This window comes from Ascidia mentula, chromosome 6, assembly GCF_947561715.1.
Source record: "Ascidia mentula chromosome 6, kaAscMent1.1, whole genome shotgun sequence".
Classification (NCBI taxonomy): Eukaryota; Metazoa; Chordata; class Ascidiacea; order Phlebobranchia; family Ascidiidae; genus Ascidia; species Ascidia mentula.
The window spans coordinates 8,974,887-8,996,816 of NC_138571.1; the positions used below are offsets into that span (position 1 = coordinate 8,974,887).

The window sequence follows — 21,930 nt, forward strand, 5'->3', positions numbered from 1 at the left end:
TAAATTTTTATATCTACGATACATAAATCTTAGCAGGGTTGCCGCGGCAGTATGGGTGGGCACCGCGAGCCTTATTTAAATTCACTGCGGTAATTCTTAATTATACGGTTTATCAGTAATGTCAAGAGCATAAATTTTTATTATGATATTAAAACCTCAATCCAGAATGGGATAGAAAGACTGATCGATGCATTTGTTGTCGCCGTTGATTAGTGTGACGCCATTGGGTGCCGCATACTTTGTAAATTCCACAGGTGTACTGCAATTCTACAGTCAAAGCAATTTACGTGTTTTTGTATGTAGGCTAGTTGACTGAGGCTGTTTCTTCACATTTATGTATAAGTATATGCATCAGCTTTATAACTAGCGTTGTCATTGATGTGGAACCGAAAATGACGACGACTGACAAATGGACAAGTCTTAGAGGATGGTATAGCTATAAGCCTGAACAATTTCGCGTGAAGAGTCATGCAACATATACTTGATTTTTTGAATTTGTCCTGGGGCGAAAAATTTGTTATGTTCGTCATTGGGACAATGTTTTATCTGGTTTGTCATCAGGTTTTTAAAAAAATTTTCGTGTTTGAGGTGTAGTTTGTTGTATTTCGACGTGAAGTTACATTTACATACGTCGCACAAATTTGTTTTATTTGTTATAATTTTGTGCATCCGGGCGTGTTGTAGTCAACGTTGCCTGTAATGTTGTGGCCTATAAATAAGCAAAACGGCACGAATAACAGGATTTTTTTAAGTTGTCACTTTTTTCAATCACCTGTGCAGCAGAGTTGCGATGTCATATATAGCCAGAGCATTGCTAAAATATTCAATTGTTACGTAACAATGGTATAAATAGCTGACAAATTCATTGAACCGCAGTGTGCGTAAGTGCACTTTGTACAATGTTTATCCATTGGTAAAGAATGACATTGAAACTTGAAGGCATTTGGTTTTGAGTCGACTGAAGTCAAACAGCTAACGTGTGGTTCACAGCACGCTGCATCATGCCTTGCTCAAGTTTCCGGCGTCCGTTTTGAGTACGCAAGCCTGTTACAAACGCCCTGCAGCTTAAAGTGACCAAGTTTAGAAGAATGGCCAATTGTAGTTGCTTTGGGCAATTACAAGCCGTGATAGATTTGGTTAAATTAAAAGGTTTAGTTGTTCCGTTCCATTTTGTGTCCGCTTTTAAACTGATTGTTGAGGTTTTTGACTACCAAGTGTGCTTTAAATCTGTTCTACATCATTTTTGTCTCCATTGCACTTTGCTAATAGCTTCAGTAGAATTTAATAAAAAATGCAGAAAATTTGGTTGGCAAGGTGTCTGGTGTTTGATAAATAATATACGAAAGAATTTTACGCGATGGCGGACAAATTGAACGATTTTCATGTTGATGTTTGTTATTACGCCATGGAAGTTCTAGAAACACATTTTTTGACCAAGTTTTGTTTTTAAGGTATATCGGTCGTCGCACTAAAAACCAAAATGCACGTCAGAACCTTGTTGCACTTGCTGATTGTGCTTTTGTTGAGTCACGGGTATTGCAAAGGAAGTCCAAAATCTATGCAACCGGTAGATATACTGCTCAGTCAGTTAAGCGATAATTTAAAATCAAGAGAGGATATTGCAATTTTTTTAAAAAGTATTAATCCCAACGTTTTAACGCATCGGTCGGAAGTTGGACTTTCCTGTTCCAGAGCCTTGCAAAAACTAAGCGATGAATTTGCGGCTCAAGCGCTGGACGCAATGCAAAGTAAGTAAGGACCAAAATATTTGATAGTTGTGTTCTTTGGTTGACAAATTAAATAATTCAGTAAGCCCTCTGGTCATTATAATTAACTTCAACTTGCTTAATGTAGTGGTGGATTCGTGGGGTTCATACGAAAGCGGGATTTTGAAAGGATCTTTCGTATTTCCGGGACGGTATTATGATTGCAAAGAAGTGAACAATGATTTCTACAAAGGAAAGCATTGCAACATTAACCTTAAAGTCAATACATCAAAGGTGCAGATAGTTATATCGTCATTCAAGTATTGGTGCATCAACAGCACTATATATGTACTTGGCAGTTTTTGTCCTTGCTAGTCAAATGTTCAAAGAGCGGACATAATATGTCGTGAGGGTCTTTTTCATCTTTTATCGAGGAATTAACATTCTGTTGAAAACACATAAGCAGCATCACTGGCATGAGACAAAGTGGTTATGCATCAATATGTGTAAACACATTAATTCCGATGTTGTGTGTATCGGCCTTGTTGAATTGTAATTCCAGTTCGATGTTTAGTGAACTTAGTAATTCTAATCTCAAAAACCTAAATAATTTTGAGTAGGCCCAATTTAAATTCTGATCTAATTTGGACAAGCTAAAAACATTATAGTTCTTCAAGTCTTATTATATGAAATTGTTGAAATGTTGTAACTTAGTTGTAGAAATAACAAGTTATCTAGAACACACAATTTAAACCTGTCCAATACAAAAAGTGCCAATAACTATTTTTTTTTATTAGACTGCACTAATCGCCATTTCCGACAGAATGAATCTGGTTGTTGGTGGTTGCTTTCCTGACGTGTGCACTACGTCAGAAATTACGTCATTGTTTGGTGCTGTGCCAAAGAACATAACTTTCAATGTGAAGTGCCCCGAGGATTTGCACGAATATTGGATTTACTACAAAATACTGATGTTGGTATCATTTTTATTTCGAAGAGTAAAATTTAAAGTTATCTTCTTGTACTTGCAGAGTTGTCACCTCCATTTTAACTGCGTTGGTATTTTTTGCGTCGATGTACGACTCTCTGACGTCACATCGTGTAAATCACGAAGGTATTATTCTTCACATTTGTGTATATTTATTCATTTTACAGCAAACATTACAAAAAACGTTACTAATTGCATTACATAGTGAAAGAACAAAATTTTTTATACGGCTTAAAACCACAACTAACCCAATATTAAAATCATGATTGTCCGTAAATTTTTACCGCAAGGTATTATCACGCTAAAACCTAAAAAAGCACAAAACCTGTTAAAAGCATGATTAATTGCAGCTTTTACCTTACTTTTTTAATGTATGTTGCTCAAAAAAAAACCTTGCTTTTCTATATTAGGTCAAAGACACGAAATTATTCTGGCGTTTTCTCTTCAGCGAAACACCAACAGTTTAATGACGACTCAACAGAACAGAAATGACATCGGATGTATCAACGGAATTCGGGTTCTTTCAATGTTGTGGGTGGTTTTTGGCCACGCGTTTTTGATCCCTATTAAGTTTGCAGGTAAACTTCACACAGTAGATAAACACGAAGTAGTTTTTTCACAAAAGAAGTTTCGGTTCGCTGGCAATGTTTTACTGTGTGAAAAATACGTGGTTATGATATATAATATTTTTCACATTTATAAGTCCACTATTTAAAAGTATTATCGAGCAACGAAACACGCAGAAAATTTTTTACCGTATATTTCAGACAATGCCCTAACTATGATAGACACTTTGACAAACTCCTGGATTTTACAAATTATCCTCAATGGAACTTTCGCCGTTGATTCATTTTTCTTTGTGAGTGGGTTGTTGGTCTGTTACCAAGGGTTACAAGTGACGAAACAGAACGGAAAAAGCCTTAGCTTCTTCAAAATGCTACTTTACCGATATATAAGGTGCAAGAAAATCAAATTTGCTTGTTACGTCTGAAATCATGGTGAGTTTTATTGCATTTCAGATTAACACCTTCCTTAACTGCGTTAATACTCATCGCCCTTGCTGGTCCTGTTCTACAGGACGGGCCTTTTTGGCAAGAAAAAAGTATATTTGTTTCCAACCAATGTAGAAAATTTTGGTGGAGCAATATCATTTTCATCAATAACGTTTACCCATCACATATGCCTGATCAGGTAAACGGTTTGCCACAATCAAAAACTAAACTCTGTTGTAGGCCTATCACTTTTTTTAATTGGGATTTTTTTGTCTTTTTTAGAAGTAGTTTTCAAAATGAGTTCTTGATAATAATTAGTACCCTTTTTTTATCAGTCAAACCTTATTATAAACTTATAATTTCGCTCTCATTATTTATTCCAGTGCGTGGATTGGACGTGGTATTTAGCGAATGATATGCAGTTCTTCATAGTTTGCATGATGTTGCTGCGCTCGGTCAATAGGTACAGGTTAAGTTTGACTGTATAAAATAATACATCTGCGCCGCATTATTTGTAACGACATAAGCATGATAAGCACAGTTGTACATTTGATCAACGTTAATTTCACTTTCGCTTGTCCATTTGCAAAGCCCCATACCTTGTTATGTTAGAAATCGTAATGCGAAAAATGTGCTTTTTGCATTTCCCAAACTGAAGTTATTTAGGTCAACTGGGAGGGGGATAGCTTTAATTACGTCTTTACTACTTGCAAGCATTTCTGTGACATTTACAATATCAATTATGACGTCACAAATGCCGCAAGTGTTGTTCAGAGTCGTCAAGTAAGTAAAATGAAATGAGCTTCAAGGCTAGACAAATAATGCTGAAATCACTTTGTATTCTAATGTAAATCTATTTTAAGTCACGGGTGGTAATTTTGAGTTTAGAAGTGTGCAACATAAACCCTTTACATTTTCAGGATAAAAAACAACCAATTGTTCACCGAAATGACGGACCGAACAGAGAATCCTATTCAAACTGATACCTATACTAAACCATGGTGTAGAATTTCAACGTATCTGGTTGGAGTTTTAACAGGTTTATTGCTGCACCGCAGAGAAACACTCAAATTTAACAAGGTGTGTAGACTTGTTTTCATGTAAAATCCGTCGTTCACGATTGGACTTGGTTTGATAAAGAAGTGCAAAATTGTGTTTGAGAACAACACGAAGGTGAGCCATTTTTTATGCTGTTTTTGTTGCAGTTTCGGGCAGCAATGGGGTGGATATTCTGTCTTTTTGGAATTTATGTTTCAATTTTTTCGCTGAAACCTTGGATCGAAAATGCACAACCAATTGGGTTGTTGTATTCAGCTATTTACAATGCTCTATCCCGACCACTGTTCGGTGCCTCTCTGGCTTGGTTGACTATAGCATGCGTAAAGGGTTACGCTGGTAAGCAAAAGTTTTTATCCACCAAATACAATTAGTAGGCTATAAATTGAAAATCTTTTTATGATATAACCAGGTGAAAACAGATACAAAAACGGACGAATTATATTTCCATCTTAAGTACTTTTTTCCTTCGAGCAAAGGTTCGACTGCAGTAAATAATCAAAATCAATTCAAACGCATTTTTTAAAAATGCTAGTTTTGAAACCGCACTCAAAATTTATACATAAAGGTTGTATTTCTGTGCACAGCTAAACAAATACAGCTATGGAATGTTTGGAATTTTTGTTTTTGGCTACTGAGAATGACATGTTTTGTTGCTTCAGGTGGAATTAACACAATCTTAAGTCTACCTGCTTTACGACCTCTCGCTAAACTCTCTTACGCCATCTACTTGTTGCATTGTTTGGTGATTTGGGCATTGCTAGCGACCAGAGAAACTCGAATCCATTACAGCATCCGGACCATTTTTATGCTTTTCATAAGTACGAAAGAAAATTCATTTCATATAACTTGACCAACAAGTCTTATTAATGTTTACCAATTACTTCTGGTCATATTTTAGATTAAATGTTTTATTGTTTTAGGTTCTTGCCTTTTGTCTTTATTGGTGGCCTACATTTTCGTCATGCTTGTGGAAGCTCCCGCCTTAAAACTTGCAAAAATACTTTTTACCAAAACAAAGAATGAAAAGGTGACGTGACAAACGAGAACGAACAAGTTGCTTATTAAAATTGTGGGTAATTTATAACCAAGCAGGATTGTTATAGTTATCATGATAAGCGTAAAACGCTGTGAAGAAATATTCTTTGTTGCTGGCAAAGTTTATCAAGTTGTTTAAAATAAAAAACCGAGAACTGTATTAATCTTTATTTATTCTCTAAATCTTTTTGTGAATTATTTTGATCAACCCCTTTCAAATCAAATAAATTTCGCCGTTGTTTTTGCGTACGATTTTGTCACTAGATTACGCCAAAAGAGTTATAATGGGTCGCACGCCACCTAAAAGCGAGCTCGCCATTGACACCAAAAGCTTGCTAACGCAATTTTTGGTATGACGAGCCGCGTTCTCGCTGAACGATCCTCGTTAACCCTTCCTGGCTGACTAACGCGGATCTCAGCTAACTCTCTAAACTAATTTTTGTCGAAAAAAACATATTTTGCAATTATTTGTTTCAAAAATAGCCCAAAGTAACCAAGTAATCATGGGATATGTTAGACTTGGGGGTAATAGTATAATTTTGCTTGCCTACATTTGCAGTATGTTTTAACATTTTTGTGAAGATTTGCAAAAGCTATAAAAGAAATGTGGCATAGAATCTTGAATTTACCCCACATTTTTTTGTTCGTTTACATTATTTAGGTAAGTTTACGATAATATGCGACCGAAATCTCAAATCAAATTGTTGCTTTGATTTTAGGCTAACGGTGGATGAAATGCCCTATATGCGCAAGTTATGGCAAATAACGCATCACGTATTCAGAAACATAGCACAATGCGACGCAAATGTCCCTTTCTCCGGATAAGTGACGATTTGTCTCTTTTTCTTTGCGTCCTTGTACGAGGCCATAAACGAGATGTGCTCGGCATACCGTTTTCCGTACCGAGTTTCTCGCTCGTAAACGCCTCGCTGATGTCTGTTTTGGCGAGCTCGGTAGTTTAACAAACGAGGAACTTCTCAGTGTCGATACAATCTGTCATATTTTAGTGTAGCCAATTTTTTAGAAATGCGTTCGCGAAAGATTTTGTTTAAATATCCGGATTTTATTCAATGATATATATTTGTGGAATGAGGTGAATAGCAAATACTCTTAGATGAGATTATAGTTGGCATAATATAAACACTTGTTTTGTTTATACATTTTTGGCCTCAAAGTTACAAATCCCCTCGACTGGACTTTAAGGGCTTATAAATATTAAAAATACTCAGTTAACCCAAAACTTCGTTTAATTCCTACGAGGCCGGCGGTCTCTGAATCGTAATCTCTTCCTTGACAAAGGGCTGTGGATATTCAATTCATAAATTCTGGAAAACTCTTTTTACATCTCGTAATCCGATTTGGGTGAATTTTTTATCACAAATACTTTCATTTTCATCCTTATGTTACCTTTACTGTGTTGTTACCATCTACATCAGTGTTTCTCAAACTTTTTTTCTGCACCGCCCCCAAAAACACCTTTAATAGTCGTTTAACAACGCCCAACAGAAAAGACAAAAAACGTAACGAATTTATTTGTTGCTCGTCAATTAATGTGAGACGTGAGGTTGGTGGAATGACACCAATTTCGTCTGATTTCTAATATTTCACTACCAAACTCTAGCAGCACGCGAGAAAAGCCCTTTTTGAAGTAGCATAAATTATACAAAGATTGGACTGAACCATTGGGGCCAGTGATTCCCAACCTTTTTGAGGTTGCGTACCACGGAGGTAAAACAATTTCGTCGTGTACCACCTAGTTGAGTGTTACAAAGTAACCTAGGGGATGTGTTACATCTTGTTTGGCAGTAATTGCCGATTTCTATGAATGCACATTTTTCTCTACACTAATGTGTGTTGCATCTCATACGGTCTATGACGTAATAATAATAGACCAAGTTTTAAGTGATAACGCAACGTGGTTGAACCACGGTGGTTCTGTCCTTTTTGTGAACGACAACTGTGCAGCACAGTGGTACGTCATTTTGATTCTGCAAAAGGTTTTTTGTGTTGCGAGCGAGTATTTTCTGGTAAGTCTATTTGTACATATGTGTGAAGTACTAAATAGCCGAAATGTGTAAATTGTAACTTTGGCAAATTTAACTGCGATGACTTAGAAGTCAGTTCGCTGAACAGTATATAGCTGCCCTTGTTTATGTGATTAAGTTTACACACGGTGTTGACGCTGTCTTTGTTCTCACAGTGTCTCTCTTGCATTTGTACACACGTGAAGCGTGGTGTATTTAACTTTCTGTCGCCCAAAGTTATCGGTAAGCATTGTGTGTGTTACGTCATAGTGGCGCATTGTAGTTTATGTTGCTTGTTTCGTTTAGGTGTGCGACAGTAACTGCTTGGACCGTCTTTGTGGTCCAGAGATTCCCGGTTCTCAAATAGTTGGTGAGCCTTATGCTGTAATTAACTACGTGTGAAGTGTATTCGTTTGACACATTGCATTCTGTGTAGAAACCGTGTTCTAAGGGTCCACGTGTCCTACGTGTCTTTTCGTCTCCTCCCGACGTCTGTATCGTCTACATTTCGAATACATTCTATCTTGCGTACGAGTGCGTACTGCACATTCGATAACAAGGATACCATCAACTGAGTGAGCGAGTTTGAGGCCCATTAAAGATACGCGTTTTAACTGCGGGAATTCCGCCTCGTGTGACGTTCCGCGCCAAGAACCGGGGCGCGTTCAACAGACGTTACAGTATGAACTATCGAAAATTTTGAAATCAGATTGCGATTTTTTTAATTTAAACTGTACCCGCAAATTACGGAAAGGTGCTTACGTAAACGTACCACAGGTTGGAAAATGGTAAACGTATTACCGGTTGGAAAACACTGACTTACGCTATAAGAGAAAATTTGCCCTGTCACCAATCGGTCATTTATTTCCTAGCGCCTCCCAATTGCCCATTTGGTCTCCAGCGCCCCCCGTACGATTGGAAACGCCCCCAGGGGGGAGCTGGCGCACACTTTGGAAACCAATGATCTACATAGTAACATCGAACTTCCATTGTTGCAGAGCTCTATGGTGCGGCAGTCCAGCATTCGCCTCATGATTTTTAGGTAATCAGTAGGGAGGAATAGAAACACGCGTTTCAGCATTTTTTTTGATTTTGAGGTTACAAAGATGTCGTTTACCGATATCCTACTGTTGGGCTTGTAGCAACACGCATGTTTCCCTACTTAATTCTTCACACATTTGGCACACAGATAAACCGAAGGCTTTCCGGCAGAAATCGTGTCTTAAAACGTGGCATTATTCAAAAAATTGGCATTGAGGATAATGGTTATGCCTAGTGATGTGTTGCGCCGGATATTGACCAATTTTCAATACCCGGACCCGGCCGGATAATAACTTAATTTTACCGGATAGTTGGGAAAGCATTTTTGTCCCTCAAACGGACAAACATTTCGCAAATTACTCGTTTTTGGGACCCAGTCTGTGATACTTGCCGACTTCCGATTTTTCTGTAATTTGTTATCAGGTTTTTCGTGACGTGTTATACTATATTAATAAATGCCCACGTTTATTTGTTCCACTAATGATAAGCATAGCATTCTGTTTGGCAATCGAACATTTTTGCCATGCCGATAAAATACACGAATCGGTGTTAACAAACTGCCGGATCCAAATTATCCGGCCGGATTTGATTGATAACTATCCGGATCCGGCCGGGCCGGATAATTTGGAACTGGGAACATCACTAGTTATGCCTATACTACGTTTGTTATTGCATATTGCTAGACCAGCTCTTTATTTATACACGTACCAGAATGAGCACTGATTATTTCTTACACGAGATGAGTCAATTTACTTGTTGACGGCATCCAGCGGAGTCCTTGTTGCGTATACTTTTGACGGCCCAAGAGAAAATGTAAGCATTTGTTGCGCATGCTTCTATGCGATGGAATTTGTGGTTAACTTTTCACAGCTTTTAATAACCTTTGTAATTTGTAATGCAGCACGCAATTTCCATAAACGCTTCGTGAATATTTTAAATTGTTTTGAGCATTTTACTGCCGGTGTTCTTTTGTACACAGTAAAACAAACACCATGACAGTTTGCCACCACGACGGAAACACAGACGATGACCAGCAAAACATGCAACCGATTCAAGTCAACTTACAGCACAGCAACCTAACGACAAGACGATACTGGATTTAGGAGAGAAACCATCAATCTTCACAAGGAAGAGGCATGTGTAGCAACACGCATGTTTCCCTACTTAATTCTTCACACATTTGGAACATAGACGGACCGAAGCCTGCAGACGGTGTTAGGCTTTCCGGCAGAAATCGCACAGCCTTCTGGCATCCGGCTCGACGACAGACCTTTTTCTTCATTGTAATTTGTTAAATACCCGTTCGCACTTTTCTCTGTCTCTTATTTCGTGGTCAGAAATTTGTTGTCTTAATTCGTTGTCATTAACTTTGTCACCCAACTATAGTCTCGGTCGCTTAACTAACAACTGGCACGCGGTAGAAGTTACTCGCTCAGTCACCAACGCGCTTGGAACAAATTTAACTTACGCCTCCTGGCATTGCAAACGTGTGTTTTAATTAAATAAATAAGTCTGCTCTCGGACTCGTATTTAGTTTTAACAGCAAGAACACGCAAGCAGACTTAGATTCAGCACAGCAGCGACTGGGTATTCTATTGGTACGCTGCAGGCTTCAAATAAACGTCTCCCGCCAAAACCAATCCGGAGAAATTTAATACGCATTGAGCGAGTTCAATGGTATAAATGCTGGTTACATCATGACTAAGTTGCTAAATGTACTTTTACATTGTATTTCTTGCAACCAGAAAAATTGTTGACATTCAAGCTATGATCACAAAATGCACATACATGTTTTGAAAACCATGATTAGATGGCAAAGTTAAAAACAAAACATGTACTTTCTGTTCCATTTCAGTGCAAACCATAATTTTTTTTCTGAATGACCTAAGATTGCATATTTATAAGAACAGGATCTTGTGAGGGTTTTTAGTGTCACAAGTTGCAATTTGAAAATGTGAAAATGAAGCAGTGCAACTCGTCAGCCGATCCATAATTATCAATCCAAATTACGAACAGGTATTAACTACATTAAATTTTTAGTTTGCAACATAAAATCTGTATACAAGAGCAACACCCAGTGCAATTAGACCAGGAATCAACCAGTTTGACAAAGTTCTGTAAACAGAAAAATTGGTAATTAGTGTTTGACCAACAAATATTAAAAATGTATTTATATGTCATGAAGCATATAATTGCTATACCATTGTTTTGAAATATCATTTACCAAGTAGTGCTGGCTTAATAAATGAAGATAAAGCCAACCGAAGATGAATGAAACACACCAACAAAACACACATGTAATCACAATCTATGTAGTTATATGCAAAACTGCATGAGCTAAATAAAGACTAAAACATGATTTAGCAGATAATTTGCAAGTTATGGTATTGCGACACTATTTTTGAAAAAAAAATGCAAAGAAATAATTTTGTGTTAACCTATGTTATAAAGTGCACATTTTGTTCTTTGCACCTGAAGTACTTCAGAACAACTATATTCAGTTGCAAACAAGAAAATTATAACTATCTGTCTGGAAATGTTTCTGCAAGGTTTGGTAGAAACAAAATAAATGGTGTATACATAGTTAAAAATAGCTTTTGATTCAGTTTGACTAATAAATATACCTCGTTTAATCAAAAATTAATAAGAGATAAAACTTTTTCAAAAATAAACAGCAACATTGTGTTGAAATGCTTTGTCTTTTTTCAGAAGTCAATAACCGAATAAGTTGGACACAGTTAACCCTCAAGTCTCAATGCCATAATGCACATTCACACACACACTATTCTGTGTAAATACATTCAAAGGTTAAACAAAAAGCAAGGGTTTGTTTGTTTGTAATGCAGGAATGCAATCATTATTTCTATGTTGCAAGAAAACTTACTTTGTTTATAAGTTGATCACAATAAGCTACAATCTGATTTTCTGTCAAATTAACAGATGGTTAGTCGATGTTCAAAATCATGTAACTTTGGGATGGATATTTTTTTGAAAAAATATCACATCATTAATGGGATGACACAAAACATTGTCAACTTATCCTGATCAACAAAAAATAACATTGATAAAAAAGCCATTCATGAGTGTGCATAAAATAAAGCAACATAACAAAAAACTAATCCCATTTCAAATAAAAGGAATGTATCAAACCAAAAAAGAAGTAAAAATTCAAACTAACATATATATATGATATATATACACAAACAAAGTAACAAATACTTACGATCCAGAAGATGCCTCGCCAGTTGAAACAAATTTTGTTTTTCCTTTTTCAGAAATGTAATCATCCTGTAAAACATTCATAAAAAGTTTCTGTTGTGATAAAGTTACATTTTTTTATGTATATTTTAGGAATTCACATTTTTATCACAAATGTGGAAACACCATCAAGATATTTAATGATATTTAATGATATGTATGTAGTTTTTGTCTCCATACTAAAAACTGTTATCGTAAAAAGTTCCATTTATCTTTAACCATGACAAATAATTAGCATATGTAGCACTTATTTAGAACAGGAAATTTGTAAATTGTGTTATGTAAATAGCAATGGGGAAATACGCCAAAGCACATGAAATGTGTAAGTCTTTGATGCTAAATTGTCATAAATTGTATTACAGGGTGCAAATCTCCAATCAAGTAGTCCATCATCATTGCACGTGCATCAGAGGAATGGCCAACATCTTCAAAAGCTTCAGTGGAGTCTTGACCTTTAGAACAACAAAAGATCATAAGTTACGTATTTTTTGCATTATGGGACACACAGCATATGGAACACGCGAAGGTTAATTGACTGGAAACCTGCTCTGACATGCTTCCTGTAACTATACATCTATCACTAATGTGTCTGTCTTAAGCATGTCCTTCAACAGGGGTTGGTGCCAATTCTAACAATATACAAAGTTTAATAAAATACCTGCTTGTTCTAAAAGTACTTCTTCCCCTCCAGGATGCTAAAACAAAAATTGAGTTTATAATGAGGCATTTTGATATTCACAAAATAAATTCAATATTTGTATACCAAACAATACAAAGTTTATCATTAGATTTTGAGAAAAAAAGCAATGTATGTGTCAAGCTTGCATATATTAACTTCTGTGTGGTGTTAATCTTATCAATAATGATCAATAAGCATTTTTGAATTTAGGTTTAGTCTGTCTTAAAGCCAGATTGAATAGATGTTGCTTGCATGGATATTTTTTCAGTGAATGTTGACTGTGTAGACCAGCCAACATACTTTTACCTTTTCTGTAAGAAAAGATGATGAAATTTTGCAACAACATTTTTATTCCAATCTGACCTTAGATCTATTGTCTGTGTATTCAGTGCAAAGTTGATGAAAAAACAATAAACAACACCGGATCGGTGAACCAAGCCATATTCAGTGCAAAGTTTGTCTACTCCATCAGAAAAACTTTTGTTACCTCTTCAAGAAACTTTGTGACATCATACACTTTGTTGTGTACTACAATCCATGATGACTTTACATCGTTGTTCTTTTTTACTTCTTCCAAACGAAATACCTTGGTTTCTTTTCCCGGGTTTGTTGCCATTGTAAGATGTGTTTCAAAAATATTTGATACTTTGAAACAAAAGAAAATTAGAGTTCATCACTATGGAATGTCAACAGCAAAACAATACAGGTAAAGAAAAGCATCAAATAAATGGAAATATTTTAGAAAATATTAGTTTTAAAACATAAAGTTTTTGTCAATCATTTACTGCAACCTTTCCATCATATGTAAAACTATGTTGCATCCTGGTTATCTTTTATTAGTTGTAGTGTAGTGTAGGCCCAAACAAGAGCAATAACCGGACAAAACAAAATATAATGGTTTTAACTTTCAAAAACTCTACTTTCTAATTAATTTCAAACGTTGTTCCTGTCTTGAATTTAGTGGTTACTAATTTTACTGCGACACTTTTCCGGAATGCCATGTCACAAATTTGCCCCAAATGGGGAAGGTCACACAGCATTCAAACTCCGCGTGTTAGCATATTAGCATTTGCCAGAGACCTTGGTCACGTCTCATTTACGTCGTTTGCCGACAAAAGGTAAACATTTAAGTTTAAAGTCGAGTACTTATTACGACACTACAATCCACTTGGATGCTTTACAGCAGGGCAGATATGCACGTTGCATCCACCACGTTTAATTTACACCAACGAAAAAGAACCTGACCCGCATGCACTGCTGCTTTGTGCAAAGATGTCAAAAATTCGCCCAATCGCAAAACTGATGAACCGTATAGTGTACTTCGTGGTGATGAATCATGTTTGGGCAAGTGAAAAAGTAAACGTAAACAAAAATTGTGCAATGCATCACGTCATATTTCCTTTGGGGAAGCATGCACGTGGTATACGTTTGTCTGAATTTTTTTCTTGTGGGAAAACGACAAATGGTCCAAATGACTTGAAAGTTAAATTATGTTAAATTTTTAGTTTAGTTCCATTATTCAAATATATTTTGAACTCCTAAAATATTTATTATAGTCATAAAACACTTGCATTTATTTCTATGAGAATGCTTTCACGCTCTAATAAACACACTGCAAAGAATGCAGGCAAGTTGGCCAGCTATGGGATTATTTATTGAATTGTCCAAACAAAGACTTTACTTTTACTTCATTTTTGTTCCATGTCCAAAAGAAAGAGTTGTTACTAAGTGATGTGATAACAAAAAATGCGGTCGTCTGTAATTTTCACTGGTTCGTGGTTGCTGTAACGTGTCAAAGACGATTTTATAAAATGAAATATGTCAGGTGGCCATACACCTAAAGTTTCTGTTTATTCTCGTTAGGTTGTCACATTGACCAACTGGAAACATACGCCAATAAAATATTTGTCCAATCGTATTTAGACAGTAGTCATGGGCTCCATTTGGAGCAGAAACGCTGATGAGGTTCAGGAAATAGACACAAATGATGCTCAAACTTATACTTATCCACCTCCAACAGGCTAGTAATTTGTTAATGTCTTTTAGTAGCTCATATAATGTTTTTTTTAAGTAGGTAGTTATTTGTTAAGTGTTATAAGTATGACTTAGCAAAGTTTGCAGTGTTTATGTAGACTTTACCCACTGTATTGCTTTTATTTAATAGGTTCCTACTTTGGATCCCATTTCTTTATGGGTGGCAAAAAGTTTGACACTGTTCAGCCTGAGGCGTACTTGTTTGGAGACAACACAGATTTAAATATGCTTGGACCAAAGCCTTTCAATGTAAATATTGTTGAAAATATTCCGTTTTTTTTTATTCAGCAATTTACCAGACTTTTTGGAGCAATGAATTTCTCAATTAAAATTGCCAGGCAAATATCATGCATGTGCTTTACCTGTGATATATTAATACTGTTTCAGTTTTTACTGAGAAGTTTAAAATATCAAGAATATTCGCACATTGTTTTATGTTGCCAGACAATCCAACTATACTATTTGTATAAACATGAATCCAATGATTCAACTGTGCCATGTTGCTTTTTTTCCTGTTTTCTCTCAACAATTCAAACTTTTTAAACCATTAACTATAAATTTGCCTCATTTACTTTGAGGGAGTAAACAATTTTTGCTGGAAAACCTGAAATTTTCATTTCAGTTTCCTTACCATTTACCAAGTGGAAATGAACCGATTCGTGCACTTAAATGTTTAGTCAACATTCGCAAGGACACACTGCGTCTTATCAGGTATAAGTGGTTATCATAACTGAATAAACTTTAAAATGTGCAAAATATTTATGTAAAAAAATAAAGACGTGTAAAAAAAATATTTTCAAACAAAGACTGTTTTTTTTGTAAGAATTTCAAATCCCACATTAAAACCTGATGACATAATTCAAACTAACGAAGAAAGCCAAACAACCAACGAACAACCTCAAGGTGAACCACTGTACAACATGGAGTTCACTTTTGATGCAGAATGTCCTTGTTCCATCACTGTTTATTATAATGCTTCAGAGGAAATGCAGAATAAAGTTGTAAAGTATGCTATCAGTTATATAATTAAATTTTTTTTTGTTTTTGGGGAAATGCAAAAGCAGTGTTTTTTTAAACTTGGCAAATAATTCACTTTACTGTCAATGTTTTTGCACTGTTAAGGAAAAAATTTTTTTTTTGTCAAACTGGAACAGGGTATTATGAATATTGTCTTATTTGCAAAAGTATCTTTCCGTGATAATTACTTCAGTCTGACTGAGTAATGTAAAAAATTAAATGCAGCAGGGGTAAACAAGACAGCAACAGGCACTGAACAGAAGCACCACTTTTTTGTGTAAAATCCATTGTTTATCCAATACATGTGTATTATATTTTTTGTAGTTTTACAACAAAACAACAGAGCGACACAATACACTATAACACTGGCTGTAATCAACAATTCTGTGTCACCAATCACATCATCAATCCTATTACTCTACACCTCAAAGACAGACCAGTAAGTCAATGTAGTGTAGGCCACTACATAGGTCTATTAGACCAGCAATTTTTAATCTCATTTCCCACTTTTAGTTTGAAGGGAATCCCTTTTTCCACTAGTATTTTAGGTTTTTAAATTTGGGAATTTAGTTAATGCATTTGCACTATATCTGTTATACTTTTATAACATTTTTACCCTGCATAGCATGACCAATTGTCAATAATTGTATAACACAGTGAATTGTATGCAACAACTACTTTTGTATATTTTGGTGCTGTCTAATTAATCACCAACAACCCTAAAATTCCCGCCGTTTGAAACCACTGTATTAGATGCTAAAGACAACCTGAAGAAATATATTGATGTGTTGGTTGCTGAACACACTGTGATAACCTAAAATCAAAAAGTTTGCTAGATTCCTTTTGGCATATGTTTTCAAAAATAAATTTATAAAGTAGGGAAATATCTGTGGCACATGTCTAAGTGGAAAATTAAAAATTATGATTCTTTTTTTTTAGAAAACATGGGACTTTACCAACATCCCAATTGCTATACAAGTGTCTACAGAGTGCCAAGACAATCTGTTCCATGGCCACAGTCACATTACATATGCAACATTTGAAAAGGTGCAGTTTTGCTGGAAGTTTGGCAGTAATGGCTTGTTTTAGATAAAATAATTTACTTTCAACGATAAAACTATTTTGAGAGCTGCAGACAGGGTGTATACACGCACTGTTTCGACCTGTAAGGTCTCATCAGTGCAGCTGTTGATGTGGCACTGTGCTGGCTGGTAGACTAGCAGGCACACAGATTTCCACTTTGTGGTACCTTTCGGTCAATCGCCGATATGTTGGTTACCAAACTAGGTAACAATCAACACAGACGAACCACGTTGAGCGCACTATGGCCAAAACAACTGTTTGGGATCCAATAGCGCTATCGGCTCGGCTTTCACCCAAATCAAATTATATGCGCAAAACTATTTTGCTTTTTACCATAGAAATTAAGTTGTATTAAAGTATAAATCAAGGCATAATCTATTTTAATTCAAAATGGGATTGGTCAAAATATGCGTAAGTGTTTTGGTCATGAAAACATACAAGCTAGAAAAACTGGTTTAATTTTCAAAGTTAATCATTTCCATTCAGACTGCTTGTGACCTGGTTAATAATTAAATAGGAGCCGTGTGTTGCGTTGTAACATGTGTTTTATTGACTGATTGTTGAATTACATAATGGAAACTTTTTGTTTGTGATGCAGGTTTCAGAGGAATCCTGGACAATAAAGCCAATAAAACAGAAACAGGCTGTAAGTACAATATACCAAAGTTGTTTCCAAAATTTAGTTTTTGTGTGGCAGAGCTTCAGCCTTTGCGAACAAAATATACAACAATTTTAAAACAAATCAAACTGTCATTCTTGTTATTATTTTTTTCTTATCAAATTATATTTGTGTTTATCACATCTTTAGATAAATGGAGTTTGCTACCTTATTCAAGAAATCTACGGGATTGAAAATAAAACCAAACTTCCTGACAATGGTGAGTGTTACATAATAAGGCCACAAACCCACGAAAAAACATTTCCTTCTAATTTGAAGTAGCTAGATAATATTTTATGCCTGGTATATTTTATCAAAAGGTGAAGATCCAATCTATCAAGCAGTGGATAATGAAGATGATGTTGATGATGATGATGAGTCAGCAGAATGCGTTGTATGTTTGTCTGATATGAGAGACACAATTATACTTCCATGCAAACACCTTTGCCTCTGCAGCACATGTGGTATGTAACTGAATGCAGTAATAATATACTGTCACATTTTTTCTGCTTTGTTAAGTGAGCTACATATCAGGCCACTGTTTTGACTTGTCAGGTTAACACTGTAGTTACAATGCTGTTGCTTTCATTTATTTGGTAATCATACTAGGTACAAACGTAGGTGGAACATACCATCACCTAGCAACTGTTAACCCTCTGTTGCCTTTAGTTGTTTATTTAGTTCAATGTAAGCACAACCCTTAACTTTATGTATCTGCTTGTTTATTTCCAGCCAACCAGCTGCGGTTTCAACAGAGTGGTTGTCCTATATGTCGACAGTCATTTAGAGCCTTGTTACAAATAAGGGCAATAAGAAGAAAAGCACCATCAGCTATGAGCAGTGGGGACACTTCTTTAGCTGTGTATGAAGATGGTGAGCAAGAGGACTCCCAATCTGTCGACACAGCAGGTATTCAACATCAAGAACTGAAAGTGACAGTCAGTGTTCCTTATATCCATCCCAAATTATTCTTTTGTAATTTAACATACATGTAAATGACAAACAATTTATTTTCTTATCATTTCTGGCCTAGTTTTTCGTGGCTGCTGCATCCTCATTAATAATAATTTATATAGCTTGATTAAACCATAATAGGATGCACAATACTTGGAGTTAATTAGTCTGAATAAGAAAGCCAAAGATCAATAACATATTAGCTTTGGCTTTCTCATTCAGACTAAACCATAATACTTGTGTTAGTATGATTAACCTAATGGTTTGAACAAACTTTTACCAGTAATCTTGTTGACCAATTTTTTTAGTTTTTCAACTTTTGCAAAAAGATTACAGTGATGGTCAACAGCTAATATTGTTCCATTCTTTTTATAGCTGAAGCAGCCAACGAAGAGGCGTCATTGCCTTTTCAAATTAGTATTCCACCTGGTTTTGAGGTTGTTCCCCTCATTAGTGCAATAAACGGACCTGCCTCGGCAAGCTCTGCATCACTTTCAACCACCAGAGGTCAGTGTTGATCCACATTAAAGTTTTAATGAGTCACCCAAAGTTCTTCTGCCTAAATATGAAAAAAAAATTATGAAATGTTTGCAACCTTTTTGACCTGATCGATTTGATGTAAAATTTATGAAAAAATAACTAAGGATAGATTACTGTAAATTTATATTCAGATCTAAAGGTTTTTGAGTGTGAATTTCATGACTAAGTATTGTTTTATTTTCGCAGATATAACGCGTACATCAAGTGTCATTTCCACAACATCTTCTCTTTCACGATCAGTGAAAAGCAAAGCAAAAACAATGGTAACAAGACAATAAGAAACTGACTGTTTGAAGAAGAAACTGACGATGCTTATAGTAACCTATATAAATGAAATCTATTTTCCAAATTAAAATTTGCTGACGTAAATCAGAGGCTTGTTGCTTCACTATATATATGTAAAAACACACTTTTTCTTGGTTTAACCACACAATTGCTTCAATTTTAGTCTCAGATTATTTATTTATTTTTCCAACTTATATTGGATTGCGGAGAGTTACCTGGAAACACATATTTGTCAACTACAGGTTGAGGTTGAAAATGAAGTGACATGTGCATTGGGATCATCTGGAGATGGAGGTGCAGACACTGACAGGAAACGTACTAAAGGAAAAAAGAAAAGTTTCAAGAAAAAAGCAAGTGTTTGTGTTCAAATTTGTTGTTTCTTGAGCCCCCCAAAATACCTATACTCAGCTGTCGTAAAAGTTGATTTTGTTTACATGAGGAAAAGCAATAAAAATTACTTCAGTAAATGTTAGACTTGGCTGTCTGCATATTATACAATAATTAAATTGTTAATATCCAGAACAAAAACACAAAAGAAACAGAATGTGAGGAAGCAATGTCATCAAAGCAAACCACAAGTATAATTTGAAATTTATTTACAATTCTCTGTTTTGTTGATTTTACAAAGTTAACAATGCTTGCTAATGTAGGTGCTGAAAATAATGTTGATGCGATTGAAGAAAAAGAAATTCAAAGTGAAGATAAACCAATTACGGAAGGTAAAATGAATATATGAACTTTTATTCACCAGAACTAAATTTATTGTGGTAAAACTTGTAAGGCACCAAACCATTTTGTTTCAATAGCAGAAAGTGAAGACATCAAAGAATCTATTCCTACTCAAATTGTTGCAAAGCACAAGGAATTGAACCCATCTTCACAGACAAAGGTATATTTTTACACCAATAAAAAAACAGTTCATTTGCAATAGTAAACAGCATACAATCATTATTCCGTATACTTTCAGGAGGTTGAATCAAGCAGTAATTCTTTCCCACCAGCTGATGTTGTTGAAAACTGTACACCTGGTAAAAAGGATTGCTATGCAGAGAAACAACTTCTTACGTAATAACAAAATGTACAGAAATAATAATAATATTTTTTTAGATGATTCTGACAGGAAAGAATCTGCGCCCAAGCAAAAATTACATGTTCAGGTGTGAAAGTTTTTTTTTCTGTTTTATTGAACAATTCTGTGTTTTGTTTCCCAGTGTAGCCGGGATAAATATTACTAACATTTGCTGAACATAAATGGGCAAAAATGTATTACTTGATACCAAGCATACACAGTCAATGTACCAGTCTATTAACATTACAACCATTTTAATTACCATGAATCCTTCATATTGCTGTAATTTTAATCTGGCCTAGATCCTTAAATATGTGAAAAAAATGTTTAGGATCCATTGGGAGTGACAGAAATGGGTGATGAAGTGGAAGAACCAGAGTTTTTTCCAGCACCTGAAAGTATTACTGCAGAAAATAAAGTTTGATTATTTTTCTTCTTCTTTGTTTGTATTGTGCTTTCAGTTTCATCAGTATGCATCTTGATGTGGTTTATTATGTAAACTGCCAGTAACTGTTAACTAAATCCTGGCACTTAAATAGTTGAGTGCAGTCAAAGCTTATTTTTCATGAGAAGTGAATTTATGTATGTAGTTATAAAAATTTGTACATGTTATGATTCTGTTCTCAGATGCTTGGTATAAATTATGAACATGAAGTTTATTCTCAACTTCTGTTACATAAACATGTTTTGGCCTTGGTCACTTACTAAACACTCAACTCAAGATTTTAAAGCTTATCATCTCCCATAGTTGCATATAAACAAAAAACACTGTAATGTTTTCTAATTTTATTTGTACGATTAAAAGTAAATAAAAGTCAAAAGAGCTATGCAAGCGTTTTTTTTTAGCGTACTCTCAGCAAATTGCTGTGCCTTTGTAAATGTTTGGGCATTGTTTAAGATTTATAACATAAAAATCAATACCTGAAGATTTTATAGATGTTTTCCAACTAATTCAAAAGTTTACATCCTGTTTTAATGTTTTTCCTGAACTTTCTCAATTTACAAATGCTGTAATAAGTCTAATTTAGCAAATTTACATTCTTCATAAATACATTTTCTGTTTCCAGACTTTTTGTAAAATCAGAGTTCGTTATATTGTATATTTAAAAGTTTGTGTGCTGTTTTTACATGTGGAATGTATGTTCAGTTTTTTGGTGATACGTCATTTATGGTGTTGTTCTTGCTGAAAAAGGAAAGTTAATTTAATTGCCCCAATCGACCAAACCTGTACAATTCCTTTTTGTCATCATTTTTTCTCTCCATAAACTTAAGGTCCAGAAAACATTCTTTATACCGCCTGGCACATTTCCTGGACATGGCATTATTTCTTTCGGAGTTAACAAGTTATGTCATAATTGATTGACAAGAAAATTAATGCACTTAGAAGGCTTAGCAATTGACAAACTATATCTCTGCGCCTATTGTGTATAACTCTCAACAATAAAATATATACCAGCTTCCAAAACTTTGTACAGTCAGGCTACGAGTTTTTTATGTGAAACTTAGTT

General features: G+C 35.2%; 3 protein-coding genes across 5 annotated transcripts; 2 read left to right on the plus strand and 1 right to left on the minus strand.

Moving 5' to 3' along the window:
• The first annotated feature begins 1,480 nt into the window (after positions 1-1,480).
• On the plus strand, positions 1,481-5,792 carry LOC145907115 (nose resistant to fluoxetine protein 6-like). The gene is made up of 13 exons (XM_082994549.1): positions 1,481-1,748; positions 1,855-2,000; positions 2,504-2,679; positions 2,738-2,820; positions 3,105-3,272; positions 3,462-3,651; positions 3,714-3,885; positions 4,070-4,141; positions 4,345-4,469; positions 4,607-4,766; positions 4,892-5,081; positions 5,405-5,563; positions 5,666-5,792. Exons 1-13 carry the CDS (start codon positions 1,481-1,483, stop codon positions 5,779-5,781), a joined length of 2,025 nt encoding a protein of 674 aa, XP_082850675.1. The 3' UTR covers positions 5,782-5,792.
• A 4,763-nt stretch (positions 5,793-10,555) lies between these two features.
• LOC145905854 (cytochrome b5-like) lies at positions 10,556-14,004 on the minus strand. Of its 2 annotated transcripts, XM_082993159.1 has the most exons (6): positions 13,270-14,004; positions 12,762-12,798; positions 12,464-12,555; positions 12,069-12,133; positions 11,730-11,770; positions 10,556-10,960 (listed from the first exon to the last, which is right to left on the minus strand). In XM_082993159.1, the coding sequence occupies exons 1-5, from the start codon at positions 13,396-13,398 to the stop codon at positions 11,746-11,748; spliced, it is 348 nt and encodes a 115-aa protein (XP_082849285.1). In that variant the 5' UTR covers positions 13,399-14,004; the 3' UTR covers positions 10,556-10,960; positions 11,730-11,745. The 2 variants fall into 2 exon arrangements, with proteins under 2 accessions (XP_082849285.1, XP_082849284.1); XM_082993158.1 differs by lacking the exon at positions 11,730-11,770 and having other exon boundaries at positions 13,270-13,987.
• Positions 14,005-14,445: 441 nt separating this feature from the next.
• LOC145905681 (E3 ubiquitin-protein ligase MGRN1-like) lies at positions 14,446-21,881 on the plus strand. 2 transcript variants are annotated; one of them, XM_082992946.1, is made up of 19 exons: positions 14,446-14,802; positions 14,947-15,065; positions 15,439-15,527; positions 15,640-15,822; positions 16,158-16,272; positions 16,773-16,880; positions 17,515-17,562; positions 17,725-17,794; positions 17,895-18,038; positions 18,307-18,483; positions 18,904-19,035; positions 19,255-19,331; positions 19,596-19,703; positions 19,874-19,931; positions 20,004-20,072; positions 20,160-20,242; positions 20,321-20,381; positions 20,461-20,510; positions 20,754-21,881. In XM_082992946.1, exons 1-19 carry the CDS (start codon positions 14,715-14,717, stop codon positions 20,844-20,846), a joined length of 1,872 nt encoding a protein of 623 aa, XP_082849072.1. In that variant the 5' UTR covers positions 14,446-14,714; the 3' UTR covers positions 20,847-21,881. The 2 variants fall into 2 exon arrangements, with proteins under 2 accessions (XP_082849072.1, XP_082849075.1); XM_082992949.1 differs by having other exon boundaries at positions 20,163-20,242.
• The last annotated feature ends 49 nt before the right edge of the window (positions 21,882-21,930 follow it).